The 22,184-nt window shown below is 42.4% G+C and overlaps 2 protein-coding genes across 4 annotated transcripts in view; one reads left to right on the forward strand and one right to left on the reverse strand.

Moving 5' to 3' along the window:
• Positions 1–3,456: 3,456 nt before the first annotated feature.
• On the reverse strand, positions 3,457–10,844 carry RPS24 (ribosomal protein S24). 2 transcript variants are annotated; one of them, XM_028729159.2, is made up of 7 exons: positions 10,725–10,844; positions 10,035–10,100; positions 8,519–8,728; positions 6,724–6,834; positions 6,030–6,047; positions 4,124–4,147; positions 3,457–3,627 (listed from the first exon to the last, which is right to left on the reverse strand). In XM_028729159.2, the coding sequence occupies exons 1-5, from the start codon at positions 10,725–10,727 to the stop codon at positions 6,042–6,044; spliced, it is 396 nt and encodes a 131-aa protein (XP_028584992.1). In that variant the 5' UTR covers positions 10,728–10,844; the 3' UTR covers positions 3,457–3,627; positions 4,124–4,147; positions 6,030–6,041. The 2 variants fall into 2 exon arrangements, with proteins under 2 accessions (XP_028584992.1, XP_028584993.1); XM_028729160.2 differs by lacking the exon at positions 6,030–6,047.
• A 962-nt stretch (positions 10,845–11,806) lies between these two features.
• Positions 11,807–22,184, forward strand: part of POLR3A (RNA polymerase III subunit A) — a 57,166-nt gene continuing 46,788 nt past the window's right edge. For both annotated transcript variants that reach the window (XM_028729156.2, XM_028729157.2), the window contains exons 1-8: positions 11,807–11,979; positions 14,179–14,314; positions 15,087–15,224; positions 15,966–16,137; positions 16,783–16,937; positions 19,361–19,600; positions 20,095–20,257; positions 21,372–21,508. In XM_028729156.2, coding sequence (XP_028584989.1) covers positions 11,936–11,979; positions 14,179–14,314; positions 15,087–15,224; positions 15,966–16,137; positions 16,783–16,937; positions 19,361–19,600; positions 20,095–20,257; positions 21,372–21,508 — 1,185 coding nt within the window. In that variant the 5' untranslated portion in view covers positions 11,807–11,935. The remainder of the gene's footprint in view (positions 11,980–14,178; positions 14,315–15,086; positions 15,225–15,965; positions 16,138–16,782; positions 16,938–19,360; positions 19,601–20,094; positions 20,258–21,371; positions 21,509–22,184) is intronic.

Genomic DNA, 22,184 nt, shown 5'->3' on the forward strand with positions numbered 1-22,184 from the left:
CATTTCTTGAAATACTTTATCCTTTATTGTGAAACTCCGCTGTTAAACAGGATCATGAGGCCCATGCCTGGAGAGGACTCCTTATGTGGGAAGAATTGTGCCAGATGAAGCCCTTCCTCTACTGAGAATGGAAAAGGCACACTGCTAGACCCCTTCACAGCAAACAGTGCACCTCAAGCGTCTTCTTCAGGCATTGGTTGAATGCGGCAGAGCTATTTTGCCTGTCCTCCCAAGCTCACCCTCTCTCATGAGAGCCCTTTGCATCCAAGGAGGCTTCTCAACCACGTTGGGAGCCTCCATGGCTGCAAAATGCCCCCCACTGCAAAAGTTCACCCTCATCACATTGTACCCCTCTTGAGTTTTCCCTCAGATTAGGCTCAAACAGGGATTGGGTTCCACAATGCAAATGGTTATTTCTCAGGTATCTGAAGCCAAGCTGCCCTCCCCTCCACCAACCAGCATAGAAAAATAAGTGGGAGAGCGCTATGCTACCAGTTGTACCACAACTCTCCTCCTGTCCTAGGCCCTGTGCAAGTTTTTCCCGATCTTCAATCTGTCTTTTAGCTCTCTGCACAGAAGCTGTGCCTGTGGGGGAAATGCTGCTTGCTACACTAGTACGTTCCTCTGAATTGGCAGGTGCCAATAACTTATTTACTCTACACAGCGACCAATTTGCACCAAATCCATTGGACCCTTTTAAATATGTTTATTCAAGCCGTTAATACTGTGGAATAAGGATGAAACATTAATACATTATTTTTTTAAGAATACAACCAAGCGACCACTCTGCTTTAATACAGTGGTACCTCAGGTTAAAAACACTTCGGGTTACAGACTCCGCTAACCCGGAAGTAGTACGAGTGAAGAACTTTATCTCAGGATGAGAACAGAAATCGTGTGCCGGCGGCACAGCGGCAGTGGGAGGCCCCATTAGCTAAAGTGGTAGCTCAGGTTAAATACAGTTTCAGGTTAAGAACGGACCTCCGGAACGAATTAAGTTCATAACCAGAGGTACCACTGTATAGAGAAAGAGAATTTGGGAGCCTCCCGGTGTTGTTGGACGGCTCTCATCATCCCTGCCCATTGGTCATGCTGGCGGGAGCTGGAATTCAGCAACATTTGGGGGGGGGGGAGGTGAAGCCATGGTTTTATATTGCTGGAGAGAACATGCCTTCTGCAGTATTGTTTAAATACTGGCTTCAGTATTGTTTAAATACTGGCTTCAGTTGCTGTGGTTACACTTCCCTCTAGTGACAACTAGCAGAATACAAAACGCTTCTTTTAAGCAGAACTGCATTTTAGTGTCTTTACTGCCTTATTTTCCAATGCAGCTATTCAAAGCATGGCTTATAAATTTCATAAAGCTTACATTTTACGAACGTGAAGTTGAGCAATGTTTCATCAACAGCAAGTCAAAGTTTGTTTTTAATATTACTGCTAGTGGAAGCGAGTATTGGGACTCTGAACTGCATAATAAAGACTAACCAGCCTGTCCTCGTGCAATTATTCTGTGCAGCGTTACTGCTGGCATACAGTACTACCAAATGTTTACCGAGATCACACCAAAAGGTCTTTTTTGGTGTGCAGGGGAGAAAGAGGTTAGCATCCTTCTGTCTGAGGAGACAATGAACGAGGGCACCCTTGCAGGAGTAATAAACTGAATTTTTTTTTTTTTTAAATCAACATCTTCCAAAACTATTGCTTTGATCCCTCCTCTGGAAATACACTTGCAAGAGGTGTAACTTGTCAGAAGTCATTTGCTGTACCACAGTAGCCTTAGACCTCAGAGCATCACACATCAGCAACCTTCTTGAGACCTAACCTGACAGGCCATATTAACCCATATACAGATGCAGTAACAGGGGAAAACTTTTTTTTACCTGCTGGATTTCCCTGAAAGAAGTTGGAAATCTTTCTAAGCTGCTCTCACGGCAACATATTGAACCTAAAGCATTGTTTGACAGGAAACATGACACTACTAAATCTAGTAATTCCTGAACTCAGGAGCAAGACATTTCCATTTATGTGAACTCACAAACAGAAAGTACATTGGCTTCAACAAATTTAAAACCTAAAAATACACCGGCCACATGTCAAAAAGAAGCTGTTTCTTCTATAAATAACTATTCAGTCTTTTTTTTTTTTTTTTTTTGCCATTTCCATCTCAGCAGAAAAGCTACCCCAAATATGTTGACACAAGTGAGTGAGACACTTCAACAGGTAGCACATTGGGAAAATCTGGTGTGAAGGGCTAATTGCCATTTTCTTAGTAATTAGGTCCCAGAGGCATCATTACCACATCAGACCCATCAACTGAAAAGCACTTTCAAAAAAAGAAAGTGAAGACTCTTGCAGCTGCTGAAGAGATTGCGCCAATGCTGAGGAAGTTATAGGTTGAGTTCCCTATCGAGAATGTTTTTCTTCATGTTCCATGTGATTTTAAAAATATCCCTTCAGAGGACCCCTTTTGTATCAGCTCATCTGCTAAGGAGCACCTGAGCATCAGCCTGAGAAACCCAATGCAGCGTAGAATTTTTAAAGGCGTGTTCTGTGACAGTTCAAGTTGGAGGCACTGACAAGTCTCTAGTCCTCATTGCTATAACCAAAGAATGAGACCCAGAACACACCACTCTCTTGCAATTGCACACTGCAGAAAGATCTGCAGTACAGTGGAACCTCGGAAGCCGAACGTCTTCGAACTCTTAGCGTTTCGGCTCCTGAACAATCGAAAACCAGAAGTGATTGTTCCGGTTTTCAAATGATTTTCAGAATCCGAACGTCCGGTGTGGCTTCCGATCGGCTGCAGGAGGCTCCTGCTGCCGATCGGAAGCCGCGCCCTGGTTTTAAAACTGCTCCGGGAGTCAAACAGACTCCCGGAACGGATTAAATTTCAAAACCAAGGTAAGTGTAGTGTGGAGGAATCTTTCAATGAAGCATGTGCACCTACCATGGATCTCTCAAAAGAACCCTGGGGTTCCTCAAACTGCTTGAAAACCACTTCTCTGCACTATCACAAAGCATTGCGGGAAACTTTTGAGGCAGGGCGAGAAGAAAAAAAATAAGTGTTGCCATTTACACCAGTAGTTCCTTATTATGCAGCTTATATAACTTTGAGGCTGAGGAAACTTCACAGTACTAAAGATGAGAGGAGCTGTATATTATGGGTGGGAAGGAACTACATGCAGAGTTGTGCAGGAGATATTTGGGGAGCAGGGCAGACAGGGGAATTCTGATGGCTTGTTGCTTGTACTGTCAATTGTACCACTGTGACCTATAAAATCTAATGAAAGCAGCATACAAGGTCAGAATTTCACACTGAGTTTTGATCCAACAAGCCAATTCTCTGGCTGTATGTTTCTAGGCTAGTGTAACCGTCTTATGCATAAAGCCTAATTCCCCACTCAATCCCTACTCAAGGTACAAGACCTTCCAATCTGATTAACCGCCAGGGTAACATTAAGAGATACTTTTCTTTCTTTCTTTTTTTTAACCTACAGATCTGAATTATGCTACATTTATCAAGTAAATTCTAGGAGCCCATCATTTGAGTTTTCACAGAATTTATTTGACCAGAATGCAACACAACAGTACAATCTCCATATATTTTCTGCCAGGATAATTTAATTTCTGTAAAGGAAAGGGAAGAGAATGTCAGTCAATATCGTGCACTAAATATACATTCGTTCTATAAAGCTAAGGAATTCTCCTCCCACCAACTGTAAGTACATAAATTTTGACAAGCATGTCTAAAAGGGATTTTTCAATTGTGTGGCAATATCAATCCAGCCAGTTGCCCCAACTGTTAAGAAGACTCTGCAGATAATGTGGGGTGCATTTTAACTTTGACTGGTCTGCCCACCTCTTTCCCCAACCCTTGAAGATGGGAGGAGTTAGGCTGTGCTGAGGAGCCAGATCACTCCCCACAATACCCTTCTAGGAAGAACTACTCCCTGCTCCAGATGTTTATGATAGTTACTGTGACATGCACCTAAAGGAGGTTTTTAAAGAACTGCAATGAAGGAAGTTAACCATCAGTTATCAGACAGCCTTCAGGAGGAATGAACTTCTAAAGAGACTAGCAATAAGCAGGTCCCTCAGCAATGAAGTATGGATGTAGTTTTACCTGTTAAAATCCACTGCTGGCTCACTGTAAGAAAGGGAGAAAAAGATGTCAGTACATCTTTAATCACATCATTTTCATTTAAAAGACAAGACACCCCTTTAGGCTATGTACCATTGTTTTTACACTACTGGATCGCACCTATTTCCATACCTTACATGTATACAGAATTATTTTTAGTTGTAGCCTTGGGCTAACTAAAGAATCAGGCCCAGAATTTTATTAGCAGGCTTCCTGTTTCAGTTGTGTCAAGATCCAAGTTTGCAGCATAAATAGTACAGCAATGAAACACAAAGGATTAGGATTAGGTGAGAAAAAGTCAAGTTGCAGGACGATTTTGAAGGTGAGAGAAAATAGCCACAGGTAGTTTAGGAGCTGGCTGCTTGTCAAGTGAATAGCTTAAGAAGCAGTTTGCCACGGTTAAGGGTAAGTTGTTCGCAACTTAAGGGGGATTATTGCAAACTAGACAAAAGGCAAACAATTCCTTGCCTCCCACTACTAAAAAAAAGCTTCTCACAGAAAACCAGGACACTTACTAGATAAGCACACATCAATGTACAAGCCTAAGTGGTATGATAAGGTCTACTATACAAGGATTCAAATACTTTGTGTGCATTTGCAATTATATTTAGAATATGCAATTGCTAATATGCAGCAGTGAGCCACACTATGTGACCTATGTAACAGCATCAGGCCATATTCCTCTCTACAGTGGTACCTCTGGATGCAAACAGGATCCGTTCCAGAGCCCCGTTCGCATCCTGAGTAGAACGTAACAAGCGTCTGCGTGTGTTGCCACTTCCGCGCATGACGTCATTTTGAGTGTCTGCGCATGCGGCGAAACCCAGAAGTAACGCGCTCCATTACTTCCGGGTCGCCACGGAGCGTAACTTGAAAACGCTCAACCTGAAGCACATTTAACCCGAGGTATGACTGTACTCCATAGCTCAGCAGCCACTAGAATACAGGAAAGTATAGATAAACTGAGGGATTTGTGGTCCTGATCCCCACTCAGTTTTCCACCTTAACAGGCACATCAGAAGCGTCGTTAAGTTTCACTTTAAGTTATACATGAATGGAACAATTCCAAGGAAGACTTTACAAACTATGAGATAGGGAAAGTGCCTTGTGATGGTATTGTGATGCCTAAACCTATGTTATTTGTTCTCATATGGTTGTAATCCAATATTGAAGCAGGCAGGCTCATGATGTAGTATCACAGAAAAGGAGAAACAAGGATGCTGGTGTGAAGAGCTCCAGAAGCAGATGCAGTCTTGCACCTGAACCAGTGTGGGGGACACCTGGATAATGGGACTGTTCTGTGCTTGTGGTGAAGCAGGAGGTACATTTAACTATTTGAAAGCCTCAGATAAAAGTTAAAGCCTAGAACAATATGAATTTTTATAGTGTATGAATTGCCAGTTGCATTTTAAAAAAAGAGGACTAAATCCTCACCATTAGACAGAAGGGAACAGGATTTCGAGTGTTTTAGTTACCAACTTGTTCAGCTATAAGCAGTTCTCACATGTAAATTCAGCCCGCAATGTAGTGTTTTTATGAGCAGAATATTTGCCTTGGTGTATGGTTAGCCTGAAGCATGAAACTTCATCACACTTTCAAGAAGGTTGTTGCACACCAAGTGAGAACATGCAACATACATTTTAGACATCTAGGGCCACACTTGTTCTTAATACGGGAGATGCTACTCAATTTATACATTTTGTATATTAACTACAGCACATTTAAGCTTACAAACCTGCCTGATACTACAGCAAAGTATTTCCTACTGGAAATTAAAATCTATAGAGGCAGGAAAACTTTGTTCCAAAGCAAAAACACACAGACAAAGCAAGGGAGCATTAGGAAGTCAAGCAAGTGACGCAATCACATCCATGCTTATTCTCGGTACCTGCTAGGCACTTCATTTCTGATCAACAAGAATCCCAAGAAAGTAGGAAAAAAGGTGAAAGTAAAGGATTACTACTAATCAAAAGATTGAATTTACAGTAAGTCATTTAATGAAAAGTTTGAACTCAAGGCTATTTAAAATCCAAATTTAAACCATGCTTATGTTAAAAATGCCTACTGGGTTTAAGTCTGATTTCTGCACTGTTATATGTTAAGCAAAACTTGTATTCAACTTGAATGTTCCACATTTCAACTCCATTAAATGCCAGCAAGTGTTTTTCTATTTACCTGTACCCACTTTACTGAGGGACATTTCAAGTCTCATTTAGATGCCATTAGTATGTGCTAATTTGGAGGGTAAGGCAGGACAGAATGGGGTCAGGCAAGATCTACTTTAGCTACGCAAGAGGGAAAGTGTGGGAAAAAGACACTCCAAAACACTCCATCTTCAGATGAAGACTTTGGAGACTAGGTACTGTTACCTTTTTACTTTGTTATCTACTAAGTAATAAGAGATGCACAAAAGCTAAACTACTTGAGAAGCTAAGAACTACGCAGCATCTCAGCGTTACCTTCTGCAATCCAGAAGTAAAAGTTGAAATTTGAAAGAAAAGGAAAAGGTTATTTTTGTCATGAAACATCCAATACAGTTACAACAGTGACTGCGCTTATGAGAAATGATGGGTTGAACTTACCTTCTTGCCAGCTCCAACATTTGCTTTAGCTGTTCCTCTGACTTTCTTCATCCTGTTCTTACGTTCTTTACGCTGTTTCCTTGAAGTCTTTTTCTTTTCATACAAACCATGCTAGTAAAAGGAAAGCAAAGTAAATCACTCAAAGTACACACTGGCATTTAACCTTGGACAGTCATAGCATTGGAAAGGATCTCAAAAGACATCCAGTCCAATCCTACTGCCAATGCAGGAAATCCACTACAGTGGTACCTCAGGTTACGAACTTAATTCATTCCGGAAGTCCATTCTTAACCTGAAGCGTGCATTCCCTACATAGGCCTCCCGTGGCTCCGGAAGCGGATTGCGTTCATATCCTGGGGCAAAGTTTGCAACCCAGGACACCTACTTCCGGGTTTGCGGAGTTCGTAACCCAAAGCGTTCATAAGCAGGACAGTTCGTAACCCGAGGTACCACTGTACAACATCCCTGGTAGGTGGACATTCAGCCTCTACTTAAAAATGTAACAAAGCAGAGCTCACCAGCTTCCAAGGCAGTTGACTCCAATACTGAACAGCTTGTAAAATGCTTTTTCTTCTCATTTGAACCCAATAGTCATACCTTGGTTTTTGAACAGCTTAGTTCTCAAACATTTTCGCTCCCGAACGCCACAAACCCGGAAGTGACTGTTCCAGTTTGTGAACTATTTTTGGAAGCCGAACATCCGATGGGGCTTTCACGGCTTCCTGCAGCCATTCAGAAGCTGCACTTTGGTTTCCGAATGTTTTGGAAATTGAACAGACCTCCAGAATGGATTCTGTTCAACTTCCAAGGTATGACTGTACTTCAAGTTGTGGCCTCTGAAGGGACATAAGGCAAATTCACTCTCTCATTTATATGACAACTCTTCAAAAGTTGAAGATGGCTCTCATTATGTTCTAAACTCTAATCCAGGCTCAACACACCCAGATCATTTGAGCCCTTCCTCACAAGACTTGGCAGCCAGGCCTCTTATGATTTATGTAGGCACACTAAAAAGTGGTGATGTTGGCAATTTCAGTAGTAGTAGAAGAAGAAGAAGAAGAAGAAGAGGAGGAGGAGGAGGAGGAGGAGGAGTTTGAATTTGATATTCCGCTTTATAACTACCCGAAGGATTCTCAAAGTGGCTAACATTCTCCTTTCCCTTCCTCCCCCACAACACTCTGTGAGGTGAGTGGGGCTGAGAGACTTCAAAGAAGTGTAACTAGCCCAAGGTCACCCAGCAGCTACATGTGGAGGAGAGGAGACACGAACCTGGTTCACCAGATTACGAGTCTACCACTCTTAACCACTACACCACACTGGCTCCTACTAGACTGTAATGGCAAGCATTCATAGGAACAGGAAGTTGTTACAAGTTAACCATGGGAGAATCGTGGGATTGTACACAGTTGGAAGGGATTACAAGGGTCTTCTAGTCCAATGCAGGAATCTTTTGCCCAATGTAGGGCTCAAACCAACAGCCCAGAGCTTAAGAGTCTGATGCTCAACCAACTGAGCCATCCCAACTGAGCACAGCATCTGCTTTGCATGAAAAGGGTCACTGCAATGAGGGAACGGACAAGACACATATAGATATAAATAAAATACTGATACAATATCAACCTTCTTAATACCACTAAGTACAACAATAGTTTAAGATACCACTTTAAAATAAAAAATTCAACAGGAAGAGTGCATCTTTAACAGAACAAACACCTCAAAAGGTCCCAGAAAGAAAAACCATTTAGCACAACCACCCCAGTCTGTCCAAACAAGGTAAACAACCGAAGAAGCCTACCCTGGCTAGTCTGTGCTTTGGTTCATTTTTCTTTGCATAGTCGAGGGAATCGTAGATCATGCCAAAGCCTGTTGTCTTCCCACCTCCAAAATGAGTCCTGAAGCCAAAGACGAAAATGACATCTGGGGTTGTCTTGTACATTTTGGCCAACTTTTCACGGATTTCAGTTTTGGGAACAGTGGCCTTTCCAGGATGAAGAACATCTATCACCTATAAATACAGAATTGGCAAAACATTATTAATGTATTGGGGGGGAAGAGACCTATGAATGCAAAGAGCTTCACAAAAGTTACTATTCGTGAGCTACTTTACTTTGTCATACACACGTAGGCCCTAAACATCCTCTACGGAAATCCAGCTGTCCCCCAGCACTGATGTTATTCAGGTGGCAATAAAAAAACCTTTTTCTATTTACATACTTTTTGCACATAGTGCAGATGGCAGTCCTGCAAAAATCTACTGGGTAGGTTTCACCTAATGTCAGTGGAAGAACTTTAAAAGGGCTTCTTTAATAGAGCTTTCCTCCCCTCCCTCAAAATTGGTTCCAAGGAGTTGGGAGAAGCCCCAAATAGCATGTGCGGCAAAATGTTCTCTCTGGCAAACCAATGTGCTGGTGCAGAGGAAACATCTAAAATAGCAAAACGAATGAATTCCACCAACTGATTGTGCTATACTGGTTTTCTTTATATGCAATGCACTTCAAGGACTTTTCTGTCATTTAAGACTGTTTCAGTATCACAAGAAGTGGAAACCACAAGGCAAAACATGCACATCAGAGTACAAGTTGCTCCTAGCACAGTGGTAGCAATGCCCTGTGTGGGACATATACACTAGGATGCAATATAAACTTTTGAACACGGGAATGAAAACCAGTACGGAAACATTTATTAGGGGAAAATTCAGGTTCCACTGCCACATTCTGGAATATAGCTAGTAATTTCTTTAGCTTCTAGTCTTCCTGTACAAAGCATTCTTAAGATCAATCTATTACAGCTAGCTTCAGTTGGAAGGCGGGATCACTGGTGTTCAAATATATATTAACTTATGAACTAGAAAGTTAACAATACATTCAACATATAAATGAATAAAAGATTGATAAATCTGAGTAGCCCTTGTTTACCCTCACATAAAAACATTGACAAACTGGCTAGGCCATTCCAGCTTTTCAATGCACTCCTTGCTATGCCACAGTATGTTATCATGCAAAAAAATAACATTAACAGTGGGGGGAGCATGACAATTTATCAGATATTTTAGTAATCTAAAAGAAAGCTTCTTGATAACCATTCAAGAAACTTTGCTTATAACTGCAAGTCAAGATATTAACACAGTAACAAAAACAGATTAACACACTTTAGCGTCCCAAGATATAATGCTATATTACTAATTAATCCAGGAAAAACACTGCAGTCACTAAATTTACCAACCTCAGCTTTAACACAGACATAGAACTTTATGTACGTGAAAATTAGGCTACGATTATGAATGAATAAAAGTATTAACATATCTGCCTCACCATCTGCTTACGCTGAAGCAGCCTGTTGGTCATGAACTTCCTTGTTCGGATGGTGACCGTGTCGTTCTGCAACAAAAAAACAAAATTCAAAGACACCGTGTGTATTAATGTCTGCCAAAGCAACGATTTGAAGCTACCTTAAAGTGCCAAATTTCAACCATTTTTCAAGGGAGGGGTATAAACTGCTACCTACCCCCACCCTGCCTCTGAAGTTTAGGCAGATATGAAATAAAACAATAAGATAAAATAGCGATTCATTGAACTAGTAGCCCTTCCATAAATCCGGCGCCCTCCAAGTGGCTGAGATTCCCAAATCTCGCCAGCCCCGGCCAGCACGGCAAGGGATGGTGGAAATTGGGGATACAGAAACAGCAGCAGCACCTTGGGAGAAAGCTGATACAGGAGAGGGCATTTTAACACACACATACTCCGCCATCCCCGTTTATTGGTAGACCAGGCCGCACACTAAGCCCGAAAGCAGAGCGGTGGAGGGGGGGTGCGCCGTTCAGAGCAAGAGCCGGACCCCTAAAACTCCCTCCTCCCGCCCAATAACCGACCCAGCACAACCAGAAAGCCCCGCTTAAGGGAGAGCAGTCGCTCCGAAGGCAAACGGGCAAAGGATGGCGCGGGGCTAATTCGGATTGAAGCCGCCTCTCCCAGGGAACTCGAGGGAGCCCGACGAGAACTCACCATCTTGGCGGCGTCTCCGGCAAAAGGAAGGAAGGAACTTTCGGCAGCCAATCATATAGCGGCGCTCGCGCGGAGGAAAAGGAGGCGGGCCTTCGCGTCCAAAGGGGAGGGCACAGAAAACGCGTCGACGGAAGTCGACGGGCGACCATAGAGACTTCCGAGTGTCGGTACGGAAGCCTGGGTGACCTCTTTACTAAGAAAGAAAAGAAAACTCGTTTCCAAATCGCTGACCTGCGTGTCGGCTTTTCTTTGTATCGTGAGGACAAACAACGTCGGCTTTAAACCCTTTAAGGTTGCCTGTCATAAGGCACCGCTCGCCTGCCAGCTAATCTCACAGCTTCACTTGATAGATGACTGTTACATATTCAATATCTATGCCGCCTTTCGTCTGAAGAAACACAGGGCGGTTTACAGTAGAAAAACACAAAAATTGCAGCTTGCTGTAAGAATGGACAACAACTATTAAAAGATGACCTGGATATGAAACAAGTTGTGGCAATAGGAAGAAGAGATGGACGTATGCTCGCAACGGGAGTGGGAAACCTGATTTTAAGAAATTGCATTACATTAAAGTCATTTGGACGGATTTGTAGTAATTTGAAAAACTAATAAAAATATTATTAAAAAGAAAAACACAAAAATACATACCATAAGAACAAACGAATGCACACACTTTAAAAGGCCACAATAGATGGTTTAATCAGCAAAGGGCTAATTAATGAAAAGGTAGGGAAGCAAAAAAAATATTCTGCAATACGAAAGTACCAAAATGCGCAATATAGTTGTGGTTCCAAACCGCCCTGCGATCCTCGGGTGTTGGGAGCCGTAGAAATTCAATAATAATAATAATAATAATAATAATAATAATAATAATAATAATAATAATAATAATAATAATAATAATAATAATAATACAACTTTCTCTGGTCTGGGGCGGCTGGTAGGTGGGTCCCGCCGCGCTCGCGCTCTCTCACCTGCGCACTCTCCTTCCCTTTCGTTGCACCTCCGGCCATTAGGTGGCGCTGCGACGCCGGGTGGCTACGGCTCTGAAAGCGGCGACCCTTCGCGGCGACGCACGCGCCCGACGCCCGTCTGCCGGCTCCGGTGTGCAGCTCGCTCAGGGGAAGGAGGAGGCGGCGGCGGCGTTGGCTCCGCACGGCTCCGTTCTCTTTCCTTGCGCCGTCCCCGGGCGAGAGAGGGGAACCGCCGCCATGGTGAAGGAGCAGTTCCGCGAGACGGACGTGGCCAAGAAGATGTAAGCGGGACTCGGGGGGCGGCGAAGAACAAGCTTGCCAAGTTTGGGGGGCGAGGAAAGTGGCCCGTTGAGTGGTGTGGAGGGGAATGGTGCAGCAGCACGGGAGGCACCTTACAGAGAGCCCCTTTTGGAAAGCAGGAGGGATCATTTATTTTTATTTATTTATTTTGAAAATGATTTTTATTTGATTTTACAAGCGCAGAGTTATAACAATGCCAAGTACAAATATCCACATTTAGAGAGTTCTCCGAATCTCCAGACTTCCCAGCATCCCCCTCCCCTTATTGTCAGCATTTTCAACTGCATATTATTTCATAATCCATATTTTGTATCTGTCCATAATTGTCCACAGTGGTTGTTACATTACAAGTGTTATTCAAATCCTGCTAGTGTTTTCATCTGCTTACAGTGGTCTCCTAAATAAATTATAGAATTTCCCCATTATTTCTTAAAGTTTTTGTCTTCTTTGCTTATCCTGGGATAAATCTATTTTTGGCTCAGCCAAAAAAAGAAAGGAAAGGAAAAGGAAGTATTTTGGAAATCTAAATGCAGTATAAGCAATTTTGTTTACATTAGATGGCTATATTTTCTGCTTGCATTTTCTTTTTTGCAAGCGTAGCTTGCCCTGGGACTTTATTAGGGTGGGGAATAAAGTAAAATAGTACAAAAAAGTAATTTTCTGTAGTATTTAAACATGCCTTCCTCTTGTAGTCAGCATTTCCCCATGGTTGTAGGATTCTGTGGTTCTATATCATGCATGTTGACTTGGCAGCAAGTCCCATAAAGTGGTACCTCGGGTTACATACGCTTCAGGTTACAGACTCCGCTAACCCAGAAATAGTGCTTCAGGTTAAGAACTTTGCTTCAGGATGAGAACAGAAATCGTGCTCCAGCGGCACGGCAACAGCAGGAGGCCCCATTAGCTAAAGTGCTTCAGGTTAAGAACAGTTTCAGGTTAAGTACGGACTTCCGGAACGAATTAAGTACTTAACCTGAGGTGCCACTGTATAAGTTTGCGGGAGGTTTGCATCCTTATACACAGAGTTTCTCTGGCCTGTGCCCTCAAGAAAGTACTTCTTTACACAGCACATAGGTTAAAGGATGGAACTTGCTCCCACAGGATGACCACCAACCTAGATGGCTTTAGAAGAGGATTGGACAAATTTGTAGAGGGCTGTCGATTACTGCTAGCCATGGTGGCTATGCTCTGTCTCCACAGATGTAGGCAGCAATGCTTCTGAATACAATTAAGTTCGTAACTAGAGGTGCCACTGTACCAACCAGTTGCTGGAAGTCACAGGCGAGGAGAGGGCTCTTGGGCTCGAATCTTGCTTGCTGGTTTCCCACAGGCATTTGATCGGCCACGGTGAGAACAGGATGCTGGACAAGATGGGCCCTTGGCCTGATCCAGCAGGCTTGTCTTATGCTGGATAAAATGTAAAATGCCAAAACAAAAGACAAAGCAGCAGGAAATCTCAGGTGGTTGCTGGTCTCTTCTGTTGAAATCAGCAGGCTGTTTTTATGTTCTTAAGTGAGTAGGCATCAGGGACTTCATGCTTTCTATCACCTGTGGCTGTGCTTCTAGAAGTTTCAGTATCGCTAGCCACCCAACAACATTTCTTTATATTATCTAATGGCAACTAGTCACAGAAATAAAAAAAATTCTTTAAAAATCTACTTTTCCACAGTGTAACGTAGAGTGAGCTCCTACCTCTTGCTTCTTGCCTCACTTCACATTATGACAGATAGACTATAGAAGGGAAGAGGATAAGATCCAGCTATTAAACTCAAGCATCCTTGCTGTCTGTGTACATGAGCGCTTGTTTATGGTGTCGTGGTATGTGCAATACTCAGGAAAATATGTGCTTTTAATTCACTTTTTGGCTTAGTCTTGAGCTAGCCAAATAAGGCTTCGTGTCTTATGTGAATCGTACATTTAAGGGAGACTCTTGACCAATATTGGAGATTACAATGGGTGGTCTGTTGGGGCCAGGCCACTCATGGCTTTATATGCTAAAGTCCGCACACTGAATTGTGCTTAGAAGGCTGCAAGATATAAATATAGAAGTCTGGTGTGCTGGATTCTTGGTATTGCTTACTTGTCAGAGGCAAGTCACATTCTGTATAAGCAGAGACTTCAAAATAGTCATCCAGGGTATCTCCATTTTGTGATATATCTGGTGGTGTTTTCTGTTCTAGAAGCCACATCTGCTTTGGGATGAAGTCTCCAGAAGAGATGCGACAGCAGGCTCACATCCAGGTGGTTAGTAAAAACCTATACAGTCAAGACAACAATCATTCACCTCTGCAGTATGGTGTACTGGACCACCGAATGGTAAGACCTTTTGTTGTTCAATCATACCCCACAATGCATATCTCTAGTTAGAAAGGATCTGGGTTGCAGGACTTTGAAAAAAACGCAACCTGTGGAACTGCTGTCAGGCAGAGGAGATGGGAGAGAGATGGGTGACTTGACAATATAAAACAGCTTTGGATGCTTACATTCCAAAAGCGTTTCTTTACACACCAATTACTTTCAGATCATATCAGTCTTTTCTAGTGTGCAAAATGTATGTCGACGAAAAACTTACTTGAGATCTAGAATTATAGGCTAAAATAAAGCTTGATTTCTGTAGTCTGGTTTACTTTTACTGAAAAGAAGAGCACTTGGTATGCACACTTGTTTGTGGCTGAATAATTGTGTGTGGATGCATGTGTGTGTGGACTTGTGAGAACTAAGATCCTTGTGAGTTCTAAGATTACAAAGGATTAATAAAGCCATATACTGCCCATGACACATAATTAGTAGTGGGATGTCTTAATTCATTAGAGAGCAGCTTGACAATATCTTATCTATTTAATTTGATTTATTAAATTTCTATACTGCCCTTCATCTGAGAACCACAGTGCAGTTTACAATATAAAAACCCAAAAAATACATAACGTAGTAGCAAACAAAAATAATACACACAGAGAAAGTGTGCGTGTATTTAAAAGATTGTTTAATTAGTCAAAGTCCTGGGAGAAGAGGAATATTTTTGCCTGCCACCTAAAGATACGTAGAGAAGGCGCCACTGTTAATTGTTTTATGCATTTCTACTCCCAAGGGTACAAGTGAGAAGGATCGTCCCTGTGAAACTTGTGGAAAGAATCTGGCGGAGTGTTTGGGTCATTATGGCTACATTGACCTGGAGTTGCCTTGTTTCCATGTGGGGTACTTCAAAGCCGTGATAGGCATTTTGCAGGTAAAGTTGCATTTCATGTCAAGGACTGGAGATGACAGAGATTGAGGGACACTTGACATGCTATTCCTGTTGTGGGCCATTGCCTGTGATGATGTCCTCTGATAGGAGACCAGGGTTCAAATTCCCACTCAGCCATGAAGATCACTGGGTGACTTTGGGTCAGTCATTCTTTCAGGGTTCTTGTCAGGGTAAAATGGAGAGGAAGAGAACTATGTATGCTGCCTTGAGCTTACTGGAGGGAAGGTGGACTCAGTGGCGTAGCGTGGGGGGTGCAGGGGGGCTGGCCGGCCGCACCGGGCGCAACATCTGGGGTTAGGGCAAATCCATGGGTTAGGGGGCGCAAATCCACAGGTTAGGGGGCGCAAATCCACGGGTTAGGGTGCGCAAATTACTTGCCTTGCCCCGGGTGCTGACAACCCACGCTACGCCGCTGGGTGGACTAGAAATTAATTACAGTACTGTGCTTACCTGATGTTCAATATATAAAGTTTCTGAGTAGTTATTAGTAATGAAGTGCTCAGTAGAATAGACTTCTCCCCACCCCCCAAAGCATTCATATAGATATTTGGGCTTTTGCCATTTCCTTGGATTTACTGCATAGCATAGCTTTGAAGAAGAATGCATGACAGGAAGCTCAACTCATTCAACCTTCCACAGTGTCCCTGTATGTGCATATAAATTTATGGAGTGTTCAAAGGTGTATTGGTTGACGGCAAATTGTGTTTTTTGCTTCTGCTTTAGATGATTTGTAAGACCTGTTGCCGTATCATGCTGACCTTCGAAGAACAGAAACAGTTTTTGGATTATCTGAAGAGACCTGGCTTGACCTACCTCCAGAAACGGGGTTTGAAAAAAAAGATCTCGGAAAAGTGCAGAAAAAAGAACACCTGCCCATATTGTGGGGCTTTTAATGGTGAGTGCATTAATCTGCCCTTTGGTCCTTAAGCAACTTGAGTCTGGAACCGCTTAAGGGCTTGAGAGCCTTACGGATCAGACAGGGGACCACCTGGTCTAGCATCCAGTTTTCACAGTGGCCAGCTAGATGCCTATGTGAAGCTTGCAAGCAGGGATCCAAGGGATCCAAGAGCTCTCTCTGCTCCTACAGTTTCCAGCAGCTGGTATTCAGAAGGGTTCAGAAATACTTCACGGACGGATAGGCAGTATAAGACTGCCTCATATTATCACGGGTATTTGATTATAGATAGTGTCTTATTTTTGTTGTTGTTGAGATTTGCTATGTGCTTGTCACTCTCAGCTTTTAAAATTGTTGCTTGACATTAAGAGTTGCTGCAGTTTCTTGGTTGCTGTTTTATAACCGAGATTATGTAATGCCTGAAAAAACCAATTTGAACCAAACATTCTTAGTCTTAGTGACTAAACCACAATACAGTAACCTTATTCTACTGAAGGTTTTGGCCGGTGTGTCCCCTGCGCTCCTCATTTTTTCTCTTTTTTCTAATTCTGTTTGTAAAACATTGAGCATAACTCTGGAGTGCTGACCGATGTAAAGTATTAAAATGCAAAAATGTGTGAGCAAATTTTCTGGATATTCTTGTAGGTACTGTAAAGAAGTGTGGCTTACTGAAGATAATCCATGAGAAATACAAGACGACGAAGAAGATAGTGGACCCCATTGTGTCTAACTTCATACAGTCCTTTGACACTGCTATAGAACATAATAAAGAGATTGAATCCCTACTGGGGAAAGCCCAGGTAAATAATAAGAAACCTGTGCAGTCTTGTATTGTTTCAGTTTTCTCTTACTTTGGGAATGGGGGTTTCTCTTATGTTGAAACAAACCAAGGATCTTTTTCGCAAAAGAATTTCTTGATGCTTAGTGCCTAGAGGATGGTAGCCTATCTTAGTCATGTTTTTGCTCTGCAGCGGGGTTGATTTGATTTAAATTGATTTAAACATTATAGCATGTGTATCCATTTTTGTTAACTGATAATAATAATAATATAATAAAATTATTTATATCCCGCCCTCCCCAGCCAAAGCTGGGCTCAGAGCGGCTAACAGCAATAAAAGTAACACAGCATTCTAAAATCAATATTCTAAAATCAATTCAAAATCAAATGGCAACCACTGGGCCAGAGTTCTACGAGGATCGCCAAAGGAGGGGGTCAGATTGTGCCTTGGCCTGATGGAACAGCTCTGTCTGTGGTTAAACAATTTTTTTTTAAATTAGCACACATAAAAATCTTAAAACAAATCCTTATTTCCTGATGGATAGCCTTTGGACTATAATGTAACTTAAATAGAAAACTATCTTTAGAACAATTTTTTCTCGAAAAGCATTGTATATTAAAAATCCAATTTAAATAAAAAAAATCTGGTTATTATTTTTTAAATCATTGATTTCTATCCACCCTGCTCTGCAGTGTTCAGTAGCAGACAGCACAGCAGGCTTTTGCCTTTTATTCAACCTCCCTCCCACCTAGACACTGCTGCATACAGGGAGGGATAAGTTCGGTATGGAGCATACATGCCAGCAGAGCCAATCTGGTGCTTCTGCCACCAAATTTGCACCATATTAACCTCACCACTTCCCTGCCCCTCGCCACCCTGTATGCAACAGTGATCCGGGGGGGAGGGAGGTCAGGTAAGCGACGCAGCCTTCCTCTGCTATCATAGCATTTATAAAACCAGTGAAGTGCCTTCTCTTGTCTACCCAACCTACAGATGGTTCACAACACCTTAAAAGAAGTTGGAGAGATTGTAGCGCAGCAGCTGAGTGCGTGGCTTTCTTGCAAAACCCTAGATTTAGGGTTCCAATTTAGTATGCAATCTTACACTTACCTGGGAGCAAGTCCCATTGAACTTAGGCTTACTTCTGACAGTTGCATTGTTGCAGGGGCTTTTTAGCAGCAAGCCTGTAAGAGCTTGACTGCGTGTGATCCTTGAGAATTTGGTTTGAGATGGTCAGAGTTGGGATTCTCAGGCTCTAGGAATCACTAGTCTAAGGCGGTCCCTTATCATTTCTGTCATCAAACTCTAATAATGGTGATTTGCCATGTGTGAGAGATGATGAGTGGGTGGTGACGAAAAGCCAGACATTCTTATTTTCTTGTCATGGAGGGAGGAAATGTAGCACAGGAGCCTGTGAAAGTACATGTGTTGTTGTACCAAAATCATTGAGTTATTGTGTGGGCTGAATCACTATAAATCTTGGCTGCCGCTCGAAGAGCTGAATGTTCACTTTGCACAGTCTCTCAACTGCTGTGATCGGCTTGAATTTTGTCAAGGAAAGCTTTTAGCCTTGTGTGTCTCCTGGTAACAGCCTGCAATTCCATTAGAATGCCTCATACTCTTAAAACAATTGTGTCTGGGCAGCAAGTGTACTTGGCCTTCATAAGCAAATACGCAGTCTAGACTCTGGGTTCTGTGTGTGTATGAAGCCACATATACTTGAAGTGTGTGGATGCAGTAGTTCAGGGGTCAGCAAACTTTTTCTGCGGGGGTCCAGTCCACTGTCCCTCAGACCTTCTGGGGGGGGCGGACTATATTTTGGAAAAAAATATGAATGCATTCCTATGCCCCACAAATAACCCAGAGATGCATTTTAAATAAAAGCACACATTCTACTAATGTAAAAACACGCTGATTCCTGGACCATCCGTGGGCTGGATTTAGAAGGCGATTGGGCTGGATCCGGCCCCCGGGCCTTAGTTTGCCTACCCATGCAGTAGTTGTTAGCATGTTTTTTCAGCTTACTGGAATGTGTCCTTGGACTATGACAATGCTATTCCTTGCCTGGAAGGTTCATTTGCATGTGTGTAGAAACCTCTGATTTATGTGTGGCTGGCTTATAGCCTACTGTACAAAGTACAGTACTTTATACCATTGTTCTATCCACTTTTTTTTTTATAGGGGATGGCCCAATAACTTTAAGAAATAGGCAAAGTTTGAGAAATGTCTGCTTAAGCCTTTTAAGCCTTTGTGTTCTAAAGAAAGTAAAGAACACATTTGTGATCCTTAAAACATGAAATGCTGGCACAACATTTCGCTTTTCCTTGTGGTTTTAAAGCTACTTGACAAATCAGTGGACAAGGCACTGCTTGAGTCTTAGCCAAAAACTGAGTTTCCCGCTCTGCAATGATAAAAGTGTGATTGTAACCTTTTACGTTTTGTAGGAGAACTTGAATCCTTTAGTGGTTTTAAATATCCTAAAGAGAATTCCCGCAGAAGACATTCCTCTGCTTTTGATGAACCCCGAATCCGGCAAGCCTTCGGACTTGATCCTGACACGACTCTTGGTCCCCCCGCTCTGCATTAGGCCGTCCGTGGTGAGCGACTTAAAATCCGGCACCAATGAGGATGACTTAACGATGAAGCTGACGGAAATAATTTTCCTCAATGATGTGATCAAAAAGGTGAGTTGCCCTTTAATTTTATATTTGTGGTTAAAGTAGGTATGGATTGTGCTTCTTAACAGTGCTTTTTAGAATGCCATCCTAAATTCATATGCTATTAGCTTTTGAATTTGTAGTAAAATGCATGGCTAGTGTCTGTAGGAGACACCTTATTTTAGGCCGTCTTCCAGCTCTGTGAGTGCCTGAGTTTCATTGCATTCTTATTCTAAGCATATATACGTGAGGTTGGGGTTGCCATAAAGTTCCTGACCTCTTAGCTCCTTTCCTACCATGCAAATCTCCTATCCCTTCTGCTTATATCTATGGTGTAATGTTATTTCGGCATCAGCCATCCTTAATGAGCTTGTGGCTGGGGCAGGGATTGAACCAGGCTCTTCCAGAATCGGCAAATTCACAAAGATATCCTTGCAGAACTTGCCGAATGTTCCCTAGAACTATGGAGTTGCTTTTGTTGAAATTTCCTTTCTTGAATTGGCTGTTTTGTTGTTGGGCAGCATAGAATATCAGGAGCCAAAACTCAGATGATAATGGAGGACTGGGACTTCCTGCAGCTGCAGTGCGCTCTGTACATCAATAGTGAACTCTCTGGCATTCCTCTCAACATGGCACCCAAGAAGTGGACACGAGGCTTTGTTCAAAGACTGAAGGGAAAGCAGGGTAGGTGTTTCAGCATAATCTCTGGCTCCTGCAGCTATCACATCTGATCATGTGAAACCCCCTTACGTCATGTCCATCTAGCCCCAGTATTGGCTAGTCTGACAGAAGCTCTTTCTGGAGTCTGGTGGCGGAACCTTTTCCAAACGCTGTTTGGGATTACATTTATTTCTTGGATTTTTATCTTGCTTCCCAAAGCAGTTTTTAGGGGGAAGTAATGAAAGCAAACACGTTTGTGTGTTGAGCTCCGTTACCAACTGCTGAAAGTGGGATATAGACTATCCCTCTGGGGTCATGTATTGCAAACGGTGCAGTTATATCGTAATGGTCAATATGGGCTTTGTAGCTTTTGTTTGTTGGACTTGTCATGCAGACTCTGCAACTGACTGTCAAGGTGCTTGGCAGCAGGCTACTAGTGTATTTATGCACATTAACACTTGCTAGTGAGTTTTAACCCTTTTATTTCCTGATGTAATTGGTAAATCTAAATGAGTTTGCTATATTTTGTTCTATAGAGGCTGCTGTGCATTATACCTAATGTCCTCCGTGGTTTTACCCCCACCTTAATTTCGCATCCTTCCTATACCAATACATCTCTGTCTATGCCCTTAAATCTTCCAGCTCAATCCTTAGTCATCCAAAAGTCTTCTACTTGCTGGCTTAGATAACTCCACCTTTGTTATCCGTTATACCTGTGTAAAACTCTCTTCTAAGAACATCTGTACAACAACACTTCTCTATCTCTCATCCTTCAAATACCTTCTTAAAATTCACTTTCTCCATGAAGCCTTGGGTTTAACCTTCTTGCCATCATCACTTACTGAAACGGAGCTGAAATATGTTCAACAGAGTTGAATGCATATTCTCCTGCTTCCTTCGTCCCCAGCTACCCTATTGCTTATTCCTGGGTCACATTTTCAGACTCTATTCTCCTTGCAGCAGGAACACATTGTTTTGTTTGTTAAACTGCATAAAGCACTCTGTACATTGATAACATCAAATAACAATAATAAAGAATAATAACTTTAGTTTATTTTCTCTGTGGAAGATCAGAGGGTTTTTTTCTTGACTGGCTTCAACTTTCTCTCTTTTCTCGCCTCCCTCCACTTCCTTTAAGGTCGGTTTAGAGGAAACTTGTCTGGAAAGCGAGTGGACTTCTCGGGCAGAACAGTGATCTCGCCTGACCCAAACCTGCGCATTGATGAAGTGGCTGTGCCTGTTCATGTTGCAAAAATACTAACATTTCCTGAGAAGGTAATTGGGAGAAAATGAAATCTTCTGTTGTGTGGTGCAGTCCCTTGCTGTAGTAGCTTCCAGAGAGTCTGCACATGGTTCTATCAAGATCAGATCTCAAGCTTTGTTTGAATCACCAAGTGGAATTAAATACCCTTTTGACTTAGGCTGTACTTGGGAAAGAGATGGATGTCAGACTTGCTCCTGGTATCATTCCATGTAAAGGACAGGCCAGGTCCTATTGATAGAAATTTAGCTGTATGTTGTCTGTTCCTTAAATTCAGAAGCTACAGTGGTACCTCGAGTTACAGATGCTTCAGGTTACAGACTCCGCTAACCCAGAAATAGTACCTTGGGTTAAGAACTTTGCTTCAGGATGAGAACAGAAATTGCGGCACGGCGGCAGTGGGAGGCCCTATTAGCTAAAGTGGTACCTCAGGTTAAGAACAGTTTCAGGTCAAGAACGGACCTCCAGAACGAATTAAGTTCTTAATCTGAGGTACCACTGTAATCTGGTATTTTCACAATAGCATCCCCCCCCCCTGCTCCTTGCACTCTTGCCAAGCTGAAAGGTCATTTAGTATGTATATTTTTATAGATGACATCCAATAATCTTGAAAAGAGTTATAGTATGTGCACAAGAATAGGGCTAGCCCAAACATGGAACTTAGCAAGTCCTCTAGTGCTAAAATTCCAG

The sequence above is a fragment of the Podarcis muralis genome, chromosome 6, assembly GCF_964188315.1.
Source record: "Podarcis muralis chromosome 6, rPodMur119.hap1.1, whole genome shotgun sequence".
In the NCBI taxonomy this organism is placed as follows: Eukaryota; Metazoa; Chordata; class Lepidosauria; order Squamata; family Lacertidae; genus Podarcis; species Podarcis muralis.